This window comes from Chiroxiphia lanceolata, chromosome 3, assembly GCF_009829145.1.
Source record: "Chiroxiphia lanceolata isolate bChiLan1 chromosome 3, bChiLan1.pri, whole genome shotgun sequence".
Lineage (NCBI taxonomy): Eukaryota > Metazoa > Chordata > Aves > Passeriformes > Pipridae > Chiroxiphia > Chiroxiphia lanceolata.
The window spans coordinates 58,630,284-58,645,334 of record NC_045639.1 but is presented as its reverse complement, the minus strand read 5'-3'; the positions used below and the strand labels follow the sequence as shown (position 1 = coordinate 58,645,334).

Sequence of the window (15,051 nt, the reverse complement as noted above, 5' to 3'; positions counted from 1 at the left end):
GTGTTGACAATGCCAAATTAACATTTTACAATGCTTTCCAATGAGCTCCCAGATCTTGGCTGCTGCTCAGCTCTCCCTGACGTGGAGCCTGATGTCACTCTGCCCTTATTTTAAACGTGACCCAGGACATTTTAAGAAATGTAAAATGTTGAGATTTTTCTCCTTTATAAAATCTTTAAATCCCACACATCACACAGAATGGTGAGTTGAAATACATTGCAAAGGCTGAGAGATAAGAGGCAAAGAGCCCTGCTAGAAGCAGGTAGTCCCAGGATTAACATAATTTTACACTATCTCTGACTGAGGAAAGAGACATTACTAAGTTTCCAGTACCATATGAGCAAGCTCCATTTAGGAGTGGACTCCATACACATACTGTAGGCAAAGCAAAGTTAGGACTGCTAGCAAATATCAACTACTAGTGGGGAGAAAAAAGAGTATTTGCTGCTGTGCTTTACTCAAAAGAAAAAAGTTTATAGATTTTTCTGGCTTTCAAATGTGCAAGAAAGTTATTACAATACACAGCAACTAGTCCTCTGCATCTGGGTGCATTTCACACATCAGTGCCCAACATTGTTATTCTCACTTCTTTTTTTAATGGAATCAAGTGCCCTGCCTACTAAATAAGGACTTTCTAATTTTATGTTATTTATTGCTTCAGAGAGAGAGGAGGAAGAATTTCCTAGCAGAGTAAAAATAAACTGGACATCATCAGCCAGAAAAAATACCAACACTAACTGCTAGAAAGTATTTCATTTAATATAAAACATAAATTATTTAATACCATAGATAATTAGTGAAGTCATCAGTAAAAGTTCACAAAATAATACTCAAGTAAAAAAATAGATTAATGACACAAGTGAATAAGGATTACTAGTAAAACAAACAGCATAGCTGGATATGAAATATTTCATTCAGACAAAAACAAAGTATCTTTGGCAAGACTGCTGCCAAAGCAGTCAGGAACTCTGACAAAACTCCAATGAATCTTCACTATGTGCAGAAAACCTCATCTGAAAACTGTAACTGCCTGGAATTTGCAACACTTATTTCCTTTGATAAGAATGAGTAGTCCTACTGAAGACAGTGTAGTTACATAGGTTAATTCCCTTCAGAGCTGCAAAATGCAGTCCAAGTGAGTATTTGATGTCAGAAAAATATTTTTAAAAAGCTTACGTTTTCAGGTACACCTTAATGTCAGCACTTCTTTGGAATTTTACCGTTCTGAACACTCTTCTATTTTACTTACAACACATTTTAGAATGCTAATTTAATAACATATGTAGTGGTTGAGCTTGTTTTGCTCTAGATCACACTTTTTCACTTGATTCTCTGCTCACAGTGGATTGATCTACAGCCTAAAGAAATGCCTAAGTGAAAGTTTCATCAGATATTAAATTAGGAAATGTTGTATTTGACAGTTTCAGTTTTTTTCCAGCCCAGTGAGGAGCTGAACCTCACTGTTGATTTCAAGGAAAAAAGTCACTCAAAGCAGGTTAACACCATCAGTAAGTCACAACAGGTGGCATTTTGCATATTTAAGTATTTTAATTTCTTTGTTTGTTGTTAATCCTAGAAGAGAGACCGTAATTGGAGCCTTCAATGTGTGTAATGAAATACACACAGTATTCAGAAATAAATTATGACTATACGTCCTGGCATTCAGGCTCAAAGGCAGTATTTGTCTTTCCATTTGTGCTTAAGTTTGAGCCTCTCACTGCCTTTTTCTTCTTCTTCTTCAATTCCACCCCATGGGATGTAGGTTCATTTTCAACACCATTAGCTGTAACTGATGATAGAGGAGTATCGAGACTCATTAAGTTGTGCTGATTTTCTCTCTCATTCCTCTGTATCCTTTTCTTCTTTTTCTTTGTACCTCTAGAGGAAGGTGGATATAAAAAGAGTAAAAGAAACACAAAGTTAGCCCAAATTTAGAGCTTTTTCCACCCACAGCTGATGTGTTAGAGCAATTGTCTGCCTGTCCCCTTGAGCACAATGCTGAAACAACTACAAAAACTACTGCTCCACAGCAGAACAAAGAAAGAAAAACCATGAAGACAAAATACGAGAGCAGTCCACCAGTCTACTTTATCATAGCATTGCCTTGAAAAGAACTCCTCGTGATCTTAAAAATCAGCTTGCCTTGATCAATAGTAAACAGATGTAATTAAAAAATACAAATTACTCGTCTCCTCCTCTCATAAAAGCAATTGGACTTTTATTTTTTTTTTACTTTCCTAAGCTCAGACATCAAAATACTTGTAATTAAAGAGAGATTCCTGGCTTATTTATTCAACAAGAATAAGACAGGCAGGCAAAGTGCATAAGATTAGTTTTTTGCATTTTAATTTACTTGAATGAGGACAGATTTACAGAATCAAAAATAACTTTAATGTCTATTTATGCTTATCAGACTTCATACAATGCCAAAAGCATCAACCAAGCTCCTGTATCTTTCCCAGTTAATGCCTTTAACTAGTCTTGTGCATGATGCCAGGGATTTTACAATGTCACACCACTTCTACTATGAATTTCCACTCTTGGCAGAAGTTGTAACTTTATTTAGCTGTAAATACATAACAATACTTCAACTATAACCTTCCAAGGGCAGGTACTGTCTTTGTTCAAAATCTGTATTGCGTCTAGCAAAAGAGGTCTTGGTATGACCTGAACTGTTATGTTGAATGCTTCTGAAACACAAAAGCAAATGGATGAATCAAGACTGAGGAATGTAATGTGTGCTGTTACCCCAAAAAGGGTGCCGCAAGTGCTCTACTGTTGGTGTTACTGTCCTAATGTAATCAGATTTTATACATGAAAATGTTTACACATCAACCTTGCTAATGAACTGATGACTATCTGCCTATAGTTTGAATTTTTTTAAAAACTAAATTGTATATTTATGAATAAGTGGATTGCTGCAGCTCTAGTACTGGAACATCTTAAAGAAAAGGTTCTGGAGTTTAAGACCTTCTGTGTTATGATTTCTAGAATAATTTGAGAAGTACTGCAGCATAAGGAAACTGCGGAATAAAAATCATAATTTTTCAGTAATATAAGTACCAGTGTACCAAACTGAGTGTTCAGCTGGGTCTTGTGTAAATTCATGCAGAGAGCACTACAAAACTGTGCAGCTCAACAGAACTGTATAATAGGAATATATCTAAGGAGATAATGTCTGTATTGACAAGTAGTATCTAATCATTAATATTCAAAGGGTGAGGTTACTATGCTGGTTTCCAATGTAAAGCTACTCTAATTTTGAGAAGCAGTTTTCATCTTTTTATTATTTGATCAGATGTGATGATGTATCAAAACAAGACACTTAGATTGAAACCACTGAGCATCTATTATATGGACATTTCTCTGTATCTTCCAGAGTCTGCAGAAGATAGGTTAACTGCTTGGCTAAGATAAAAGTCTACTACCATCTTGTATAAAATTTAGCTTTCCTACTGCAAAACCTTAATTCCCATCCAGAAATTTTCAAAGACAGACATGTCTTAAGCACTTTCCATTCATTTTCTTTTACAGCAGGTATCATGGCCAAAATGAATACTGCTCTAATGAGGCAAAACAACAATCATTCATTCAGCATACTGAGTTGTGCAGGTGTTTACAGTTTCACTTCTCCATACTGAAAGCATGTACTTGGCAATCACATCTCACTTGATTCTTATGAAATTTATTTACTACATAATTCCTATCATATACATAGATGTGACATGGATATTAAGGTATTTTCACAGAAAACAGAAGAATAACAGTATGTTTTAGGTGGAGCAACTATTTAAATACAGGTTGGACTGGACCTCAAGTCATGTTGATACTGCTGTTAGATGCTAAAATAGAAAACTTTTCCAGTTAAGATGGCAATACTAGCACGCATGTGATTTTTTAAGGATATTTCAGACACATCAACTGCAGTAAGCAGGAAAACTACAGCTCTGTCACAGCCCCTGCAGGCCATGTTTTTGATAACAATGAAGTGAGAGTTTTCATGAAAAATAGGCAGCCATGTTTCTGAGATGTTTTATTATCGGATCTGTCCTGTATAAACAGAAATATGTGAGATCTGTCAAACTAGTAGCACCAGCAATGTCAGAGGATCCTTCTCTCTTTTAGCTCTCAAAATAAGGCAAAAGCTTGTGGTCTTTTCTGAAAGAAACTTGGTACACACAGTCACTGCTATGAAGTACTGTGACATGGAGCATGCATAAATTCAGACTATAGTTCAGGAGGAGGGAGCACATTTCAGTGACTGAGGCATGTAGGTGCCTTCTCTCATCTTTTCTAAATGTAACTGAAGTGGTTTTGGGGCTCTGTTTCTTCAGTGTGACCTCTTTGTCAGGACAGTCTTAGTTTCCACTAAAATGAACATTTCACATTTGTTATGACTCAAAATTCTTGAATTTGCTTAAATTATTTGTGATTCCACATTTTAATTTAGTAACCACAGCGGTAGTGGATCAAGGGTTGGACTTGATGATCTCGAAGGTCCCTTCCAATCCAGCTGATTCTATGATTCTATGATTAATCTGCAATGGCACATTTTTCAGTGGATGCCCTGGAAAGTTCACTCAAAATAGTTGTTTCCTGAAGTTCTACTATGGAGTTGAGTCATACCAAATTTTTGATACTGACTTCTAACAGACTGCATTAACCATCACAGTAACTATGCTTTTAAGGCATTTCCTTCCTTAACGTATATACTATCAGAATAGTTATGCCCAAAATTCAACACTGAATTCTGTCAATGTGTAGTTATACAGCCCATTCCTCATCATACATGAGGGTTAAACTTTCCACTCACACCTTATTTTCAAACCTAGATACAGACAGAGATATAAAATTAAAATTTAAAAGCAGGTTAAAATCAGATATGTATCTGCATCTTCAGCATATATGCACAGATTATTTATATGGGGAGTGGACCAGTCTGGAAAACAATCAGTGAAATAACTTTTCTTAGGTGACAGATATAATGGGAAACACAGGAAGTATTTTCAAATACACTTTTGAAGTACAAATGGTTATAACAGCTAAAGATATTGTGGAAGTTCTTATTTAAAACACTGAGATCTTATCTGCTTACAGCTTTCACGCAATGAACAGATACGATTTTTAAAAAATACAAGTGTCACCATCAAAGACGCTGGTTTGCACCTTCTTAGAATGTGACAATCTCTCGCAATTCACATTAATTAATTTTTAGAAGGTGCAAAAACAGTTTAAAGTTTGTAGCAATAAATCCTAATACATAGCTAAGGCATGCCAGCGGATAGCCCCATATCCTGAGTCATATCCCTGAGTTTTGACTGTCATATACATTATAGCCCTTGCTCTTTTGGGGATAGAGTGTGTATGCACATCTGTGTGTGCAGATATACATGAACTGTAACTTATTTCACATTTCGAGTGTGAAACACGCTCTCACTGATAATCCTAAAGTTAATTCTTGTTTTGCTTGATAAAACAAAATAAGCCTTCTGACGTTTTCATAGTTTTCAAACAGCAGTTGTAGAACAAACACTGCAAATTGTTTTAAGTTATTTCTTGCTTACTGTGTTGCAGGTGAGTCTCTATCCGTGTCACACTTGGAGACAAATTTTAGGTCCCCTGACTTACTGATGACTGGTGACATCTGTGAAAGAAAAAAAAAAAGGCAGGAAGGTAAAAAGAAGACAGACAAGAGGGCCAACACATGTGCATAGAAAACCCACCAGCTTCCTGAATAAGGAGAGAATATACCTCGTTTGAAAAAGAATGTCTATCAGCCATAAAATGTTAACTCCTATGTGGTTAAAAACAAGGAAACAGTACCCTGCTATAAAAAAAAAAAAGCTACTTGCAAATAAAAGACAGTTTTCAGGTATGTGTAGAAACAGATGGTTATGAATCTGCTTGAAATCAGCTTAAAATACACATGGTCTGTAAAGAATGAAGTTATTTCTGCTCCTACAAGATTAAAAGCACAATGCTAAAAAGACACCTTATTGCAGAGTTTTAACAGGATAAACCTGTGGGGTTTTTTAAGCCTGCAAGTTTAACTCAAAAGCAGCTGAAATCACTTCAGGTTACTTTATAATTCAGGGCTAGGAAGACTCCCCAAACCTGGAAAAGTTTAACTGAATTCTCTCATTTCCACCCTAATTAGTGGGTCTCTATACAACTTGCTCCCTCTACAAACAAACCTCTTCTAATTCTAACAGGTCTCACAATTACTGCAAGAATTCCCATAAGGAAATGAGAGTGCCCTTCCTGAGTCTTCAGGGACAGATTATTTTATTGGTTTAATATTTTTCTGCTGACTGGGAATAAACAGGATCAAGCTCTCATTGACTAACTGAATTCATATAAGCACACTGCCCACAACAACCATGTTCAAAGGTTAGTCATTGGAATTAGTCTGCTGAAAAAACACAGATTGCTGGAATAGTTTAGACAAAAGTCAGTCTATTAGAATACAATAACTAGCTGAGCTAGGAAGAAAAATCATGTACTTCACACACAAAATCCTTGTTAATACAGTAATAAACTTGAGACTAAGTCAATGGTAAAAGTAAACACAAAAGAAGGAAATATAATGCCACTGATATGAAAATACAAAGGAGTGTTGTAAAGGGAATGACTCCAAGTAATTAATACTTCCTTCAGCACTTACAGCCTTGTGGTTCCCTGCCATACACAATTGTGAATTCACTTCACTTGCAGTCAAAACAAAATCTTTTTCTGAAAATCCTGTGTGAATGATGTTGGACCATTTTTTAACCCTCTTTTTTGAGTAAATATTACAGAATCTCCTCACTGTACTAATACTATAATCAAATATAAACCATTCCAAAGAACAGTAAGGTAGAATTCCCTTTAGTGCTACTATAGAAGACTGACCTCTTATAAAACTAGACTAAGATTTTTAACACTTTCAGACACATAAACACAGAAAATTATACCTGTTTTACAGTTAGAAGATTAAAGTATCCACTAAATTAATGTGCCTAAGTGAAAATTCTTACGATCAAAAAAACCTCATCACATAGGCTTTACATATTAAAGCACAGCTCTTTAGTATAAGTATCAAGGAAAGAAAAGCACACAACTGGAGACATTCCACTAGCTGTGTTCTCCACACATGGCAACTAATGAGAATTCCTAGGGTCTGTAGAGAATGACTCCCAATTCTCCACAGCAGTGTTTGAGTATGATAGGTTTCTTACCTCATTCCTACAAACTTTAAAGCATGTAATGAAGCAGGAACTAGGTACTAGATCTTTTTGAAGCAGATCTCACTGCTGCTACCTTCTTTTGTCTACACCACATACTTTTGTGTCCCTCTTAACCTATTCCTTGAACTACTTTTCCCATCCTAGGGATGTAAGAAGTAACTACTGAAGGAACAAGAGGGATCAGCAGCAGATCCAAGGAGCTGGTGCAGGAGCTGGTGAAATAAGGGGATGAAGCAGCCAGAGGAGCACAGCAGAGTAAATGGAGGCTGGAAAAATAGGCAGGAGGTATTTGGCTCAGGAGGTGGTGGTAACATTTACATGCTGAGAATTCATTGAGGACACATCAACATAAGGAGCAAGCCAGAGAAGGCTAGAGTTTGGAGGAGCTGAAGAGGCTGTTGATCTCATCTTTGTCCATTTTGAAACCTCTCGACCACTTGTTATACACAGGCAGATCTCCAAGGAAGCTCCAAACAGCTCTGCACTATTGTCAGTATGTCTATACTAAGATTCAGTAAACCTAGCATTGGACCAGATATGGTATTAGTTATTACATTCATCCAAATTGCAGATCTTAAATATTAATACAGAATTATTAGGGTAGTGTTTGTTTTAAAGAGAAACACCCTAATATTTGATACTTATGCATATTTTTCTGTTCGCAAGAACAAATACTAAACATAGTACAAAAAATTAGCTCCTTTGTAGAGTGCCACTAAAGGTGTTCTATTTTGTTGCCATGTTCTAATTCTCTATACTTTGAGAGATACAGTTCACCAGGAGAAGAGAACATAATATCAACTGCAGAAGCTTGGATTTTCTGAAGTTTCCTTTGCTTTGTTTATGATCATAAAAATTGTAACACAATACATATTTTCCTTTTCTAAAAGGCTTGCTCGCTTTACAGCACATTTTCTTTTTATACTTACTATTCTCTGTGATGCCACACAAGAAGCAACCAAGGCAATACAAGTAAAGGCAAAATACACAAAAGTATATCAAGTTCCTAAACCCTGCTGTAGAATCCACACCAGTAAGTCAAGCACTAAACCCTCCCTGTGCAACTCATGGAAACAATCAGATACATCAGAACATACTTCCTAATAGAACCTGCAGCAGAGGACATCTAAAGGAAATACCAGTGACAAAGTCTCATCCCAAGTTTACATCTTTGGCAGTACTTTCCTCTAGGCTGTGCAGAGCTGTCACTAAGACTGATGGTCTGCAGAGGTTCTCTGACAGACTAAGAGGTAGATGGACAGAATGGAGTGGTGCAGAAGATCTATTCAGGTGATCCAAGCCATGACAGCAAATGAGCTTGCTCTATATAGCCTACTCTGCAGAGAGGAACTCTCCCATAAAAGCTGTTTCTATAGAACTTGATCTAATAAAAGAATCACTGGATCAGAGCTGGCAAGAAAGAACATGTCTCTCTGCCTTTTCAGACTAGTCTTTCAGACTCAGTATTCAGTTTTTATTTTCTTTTCTATTACACAGTCCATGGATAAAAGACTCATAGTCGTGTGTTTAACTCCTCAGAACTCTGCTGATGCCTCCTGACAAAACTGTTGTAACCAGAGAGATGTGGTGACACCACACTCATTATTTTCTTTCTTGCTATTCTGCACCCGTCCACACACTTCCCGATTAAATGAACAACTGGCAGGGATCTTTGCTAGCAAAATTACATATATTTCTTTTGCCAAGACTTTCCTATTTAAAATGTAATTAACTTATAATTGCTTTTTTCCCCTTTCTAGCATTTTTAAGAACAATTCTATCTAAATCAGATTGACCGTGTTCTAACCCTTATGTCTAACAGTATTAACCTAGTTGTGATCATCTAGTGGAACAATGGCTCTGTATACCACAGACATTGCCATGGATTTCTATCTTCTGCACAAAAGCAAAAATCTGGTGGGTGAAAACTGTAAACATGGCTTGATGAACACTGTATGTCAGAAATCAAATCCACAAGATGAGTATTTGAGGGACAACAAAAGAAGGAGGAGGAAGGGTGGAGACAAGATACTTCAGACTGAAGCAGTATGGTTTAGAGCAGCTGTTTTCAGTCTTGAAGTCTTGGCCTTTGGGAATTTATCTGTGGTCACAGCTTTGCCTGAAATTTGCATAAAAATAGTTTAATTCTCTTCAGAAAGAGGCTATGAGGACCCAAGGAGAAAATGTGGGGAAGAGAGAAGTTAGCTTGCTAGTGAGAGCTATCTTAGTAATATGTGTCCCTCAACAGTATTTTTGATTCTGTTTGACCAGTTCAGTGGCTCAGCCTGATTCTTCCTACCTTTAAACAGACTGGGCACTTACAGTAAATGACTATTTAATCTCTTCTTTTTTACCTCCTAACAGATAATTATTTGCTTATAAACCAGATACCTTCTCTTTCTTAAATACTATAGACAGAGGCATAAACATTTTTTGAGACACAACACATAGCTACCAGCTTACAAACAAAGTAGTAACACACATGCTTAAGAAAGGCTAATTCATCTTGCAGGTGCAGTCAACACACTGGAGGGAAGGGATGCCATCCAGAGGGACCTTAAGAGGTGGGCTGATGCAAACCTCATGAAGTTCAACAGAGAGAAGTCTAGGTCCTATAAAGAGGTCATGGTAAATCCTCGACACACCTACATGTTGAGTGGAGAGGTGGATTGAGAGCAGCCCTGCAGAGAAAGACTTGGGGGTGATGGTTGATGAAAAACTCAACATGAGCTGGCAGTCAGTGTGTGCTCACAGCCCAGAAAGCCGTGTCCCGGGCTGCATCAAAAGGAACATAGCCAGTAGGTTCAAAGAGGTGATTCTCCCCCTCTACTCTGCTCTATTCCAACCCCTTAGCATTCTATGATTCTATAACTCTAATTTGAACAGTAAAAACTGCAATTTAAAGGGGAAACAGAACACCAAGAAACAGGAAACTACAGAACTCAAAAGCTGAAATATGTTAATGTTGGGTAACCTTTCAGAAAAATGGCCCATTCCTCATAAGATGGTGCCACAGTAACATTTCCTTCAAAAGAAGGATTTCTTAAAGAATAATCAAAGTCATTACTACTTTGAAAGTAGGATTTGTAAAGATATATCTATTTCATAATGCCATTCAACAATTTATGTGGAAGACTACGCAGCAGCTTTGCAGACCAATTCTAGAAAAGCATAGTTTCTTTCATCCTAGACATCAATACTTTCAGAGAGATCTGTAATCATATTAGCAATGAATGAAGCCCAGACTTACAAACTTCACTATAATACATTCTAATTGAATTGAAAATCGCTTTTTTAATAGCTGCAACTTCTCTGAACCTTGAAAATGAACACACTTCGCGATGTGTCGAAAGTCTTCAGCTCTATTCACTGCAAGAGTTTCATTGTATTAATTTCACAGTGTTTCCCTCATTATCATAATCACATCTTCCTATTCTCTCCTCCTCTTCCTAAAAGATAATCAGTCACTGAAGTGTTTCCCAGTAAATTGAAGAAAGGCACCATTAGAGAAAACAGAAACCGCACAAACTCTAAAATAAAAGTTTTTGATTACGCTAATAGAAAAATTTCTAGCTACTATTTTTGGAAAGGAAGAGCAGATTTTCTATGCTTTTTAAAGTTTTAGATTTAATAAAAAAATTTTGAGCCCACAAAAACATACATACAGAAGGAGCTCAAGCCCAGGGGAAAAGCATCAATTGCTTGGCAAGTTAGTTTCAGACATAGTGGGCTAAATACAAAGTCTGACAACAACCTTCTCTAGGGGAAGAAGAGTGAGAGCATGAATTATTTATGCGAACAGTGATAATCCCAAACTTTATTTAAATATACACGGAATCAAGTTGTGATGATCTTTGGGCAGATTATCCAAATCGTGCAATAATGTGGTTTTTGACAGCAACCCTTTTGATGCTTATGACCATTATTTTACATCTTGGTATCATTTTTCAAAGATAAATACACTAGAAAGACTATTTTCTTACACTTTTAATGAAAATTTTAAATTAAATTAAATTTTGTTTTTGTCTATTATTACTTCCTACTATTTTCATGTAATGTGGAATTGCATACTTAATATTTAGAATGCATTTTATGTAGTGAGTGGTAGGCCACCTGAAAATTATGAAACATATTCCCAAGATTTTATAGACAACAGAAAATTTCTAGTTAAAAACCCCCCATACTATCAACTTTGAAATGCTTCTAATTTGCCAAAATCTTGTAAAACCCACATTCTTGTTTCTAATAGAACCCTATCTGAATTCCTGTCCTTTCCACTTTCATCTTAAGGAACCTGGAAACAGCACATTTACTGGAGCAGTCAGATGATAAGTCTGTCTTTATTTCTTGGAATTCTTCATCAGTGCAGCGACACCTTCACTCCATGAAATTTCTATTGGCAGTTTAGAGGTATGTTGTAATTAAAGATGATTATGACCTAATTTTGTGGCACAGGAGTTAAGTAACTCATAAGGCAGGAAAACAAGGTTTGCATAAAATTATTATGTTACGAATGCAAAGCTGATGGTAGAAAGAATTTTGAAAGCAAGTCCTTTGAACTACAGCCTTTTTTTTAATTATTTGCAAAGACTAATATTGGATCTTGAGTATTACACCCTCTTCTAATGTTAATAATTCCACTTTATTCACTCATAAAGCTCTGATGATTAGCTAGATATGCATTTGTTATATCTGCAGTTGGAAAACTATTTTTAATTAGACTATCTGGTATTCTCAGTAATTAAAACCATAGTCATATTCAACATTTTAAGTGCCCTATTTAGTCTTCTGGGGTAGCAAAATCTCACAGGTAATTTCTATAATGATTTTCACAGTAACTGTTTTGTAGGCTTAACAGAGCTAAATATTTGAGCAATCCTTCAAAAAACCCAGAAAGAATAATATAGCAGACCTAGGTATAACTAAATATTAGGGAAAACATGCTTGTGGACAAAACCAAAACACAACCAAGGAATTAATTATATTTTCCCAATTGTGGTAACTACTTAAACAAAAACTTAATTATTAATTAAAATATATTTGGATTAAAAAAGAAACGAAAAACCCCAACCAAACAAAACACATAGGTATTACAAAGTAATGATTTTTCTTATTTCCCGTGTAAAAGAAATTGGTATTTCCTTTTATCAGGTCTTATACTGAAAATAAAATATAAGGAATAGGAAGAAAAGTTGCTGTGTCACTACTGCAAGACAGGAACTGCCATAACTGATCAGCCCCCTCAGTGGTCACCTTAGCAGCTTTGTCTCAGAAGTATCCAGTATTGCCTAAAGCCAAAGCACTGTAGAACTTCCATTCATGCTGACAAACATTTACGACAATTTGTTTCTTCTAAGCAGAACTGTTGCTTTTGTAAACCCACTACACCTTCAAGGCATCACAAGTTTTACTGTGGTCAGATTCATAATTTGATTCAACTGTCTTATCTTTTTGATGATTTATTTGGTGTTGATGTGACTTGAAATTTAAAAATCGGTCAGATTTGCATTTCCCATTCATTCAGATGCTTTTTGGAATTTCAGCCATTACCTCAGCCTAAAATGCGTTATTAAAGCAATTAATCCCTAAGCACATACATTTAATAGTGTCTTGTAGTAGGTTTATCAAGGTAACTACACACGGCATAAACAAAAATTTCCTTCTAGCAATTAGATGTGCTCCATTCCAGATTAATGTTCCCTGATCTTGTTTAACAGCAGAAGGAAAAGAAAAATCCACTTGTAAGTATATCCTCTTATATAATTTGTTCCAGGACTTGTAAATGTTTCATAACTTTCCTCTGGGCTCTTCACGATTTTGTAGTGCCCTCAGCTGCTGCGCAAGATAAAAAGTAACGTATTTGCTTTGTTCTGGACAGTCACTGTACATTTGCTTCATTGTATCTTTTGAATTTCTATATGTACTATATAGACTGCTACAAAATTCCAACTAATTATTAAATATGTAGTCAATTTAACTCAAAGTACAAGTAGTACAAGTACAAAGAGTATTTCAATTAAATATTACTAAAACCGAGTGTTAGTAAAAAAGTACTCTAGTAATACAAAAACTAGTGTTAGAAAAATGTCAACCACAGACACTTGAAAAATTATAAGCAATCAGAACTAATCAAACATTGCTTCTCACAAAGCTGAATAACAAATACTAGTTGCAAATGTTAGTAACAGTGCACATAAAAGTGTTTTTATGCAGTAAATTGACTAGATTTCTACTAGATAAAAACAGAAAAAAAGATGTGGATAACAATGATCAAGTCTAATAACAACAGGTGTCTTAGCACTTTTCTCTTTTCTAATCTGAGTACAAGTGAAACTGGATGATTATAGCAACATATTCCCTCTGGGATACCTTCCTTGCCTCTAGCAACACAGACAACAAATGAAAGAAATCTTCAGTAATGTAATTTTTCCCATATTTGTTAGAGTCTGCCTTTACTGCCAGTACCTGGAAATAATGCACCCTTGTCTCTCCAGGACAATGGTTTGGCTATGAGTTTCTCAGCTATAAAGACGTAAAAGATACTTCAGATAAATTATTACTACTCGGTGCAGTGATTAATTCCATTTTTCAAGTATAGTTAGAGACAAAACACTTAGTAATTCGATTTATAGCAGTTGGCTTCAAGAAAACTGCCAAGTGAGTAATCTGTACTCAATAATTTATTAAATGCTACCTCTCTCTATTCACCCACTAAAAACAGAAGCTACACAAAAAAGGTTAATAGAAACTGCATTGAGTATTTTAACCTTGAACACTGCAATGTCTTTTCCAACCTAAACAGTCCTATACTTAGATCATCTGAAAAAAAAAAATCCCCAAAATTGTAACAAAGTAACACAGAGGAGTTTTGAGTCCTGCAAATCAGACATAAAATATTAGATTCAATTTTAGAGAAGTACGTGGAAAAGTCAAATAATCTGAAAGAAATCTGAACAAAACTCACTTTTAAGTAGTTATGTTAGTAACACAAATAAATGAATAGTTGTGAAAAGTACACTTATTAAGGATACAAACATTTTGAAATAAAAATTCCTTAAATTTTAAGAGTTATTGACCTAATTTTTATCTTTTTTTTTTTTTTTGCTTACAAATTATCCCATGTTGTAAAACAAACATCAGTCTTATTTCACAGAAGGGATACAAGCTATGCAAAGTTTCTAATCTCCTTCTAGTGAAGTGAGAATCAACTGGCCTGCTTTGCACACAGTGGAATCTCTAAAGCTCAGAAAAGAAAACCCTAATAAAAATCAAACGCTCAATTTTTCTTGGACTAAAAACCAGGTCCTGCTTCTTTGTTCTTCTGCACATATTGTATTTTAACTAAAATCACAGAAACAGGAATGTTTATGCACACGGTATAGTGTGTGGTATGTAAGCAACAACATAATGCCATATGCAATTGCAACCCAGTATAAGCATATGGTGGAAGTGGAGAGATAGTAGAGAGTGTCGAGGCAAAAGCCTTTATTACCTTTGCTCCTCCAAACTACAAAGTCTCTATAGTTCACCCTCCTAAGCAACATACAGGAGAGGTGCAGCCACTCATATGAGAGACCCATCAGCAGCTTTTAAACAGAAAGAGCCACCGACAAGTAAGCACATTTAGATGCAGCATATCTCCTCATATGGTAAAAAGGCTCCATGATCACATTGCGTATCTTTAATTAAGATATTACAAGAACTAGAAAACTCCCAAGAGAAAAACATCCCAGTTCTTTCCTAAGCAACCCCATAGATAAGGAAATTTCATGGTTGAAAATCTGAAGAATATGTGGGCAATGCATATTCCAAGAATGACAGTCAA

General features: G+C 35.7%; 1 protein-coding gene across 9 annotated transcripts in view; it reads right to left on the bottom strand.

Annotated features, from left to right (window-relative positions):
- Nucleotides 1-738: 738 nt before the first annotated feature.
- The window catches only part of AHI1 (Abelson helper integration site 1), a 94,322-nt gene continuing 80,009 nt past the window's right edge, over nt 739-15,051 (bottom strand). For 7 of the 9 annotated variants that reach the window (XM_032683178.1, XM_032683180.1, XM_032683182.1 and 4 more), the window contains 2 exons: nt 5,565-5,644; nt 739-1,878 (listed from right to left, as the gene is read on the bottom strand). In XM_032683178.1, coding sequence (XP_032539069.1) covers nt 1,647-1,878; nt 5,565-5,644 — 312 coding nt within the window. In that variant the 3' untranslated portion in view covers nt 739-1,646. Of the gene's footprint in view, nt 1,879-5,564; nt 5,645-13,691; nt 13,749-14,473; nt 14,813-15,051 lie in introns of those variants that run through there. The other 2 variants (XR_004356095.1, XM_032683186.1) reach the window with 2 other exon arrangements.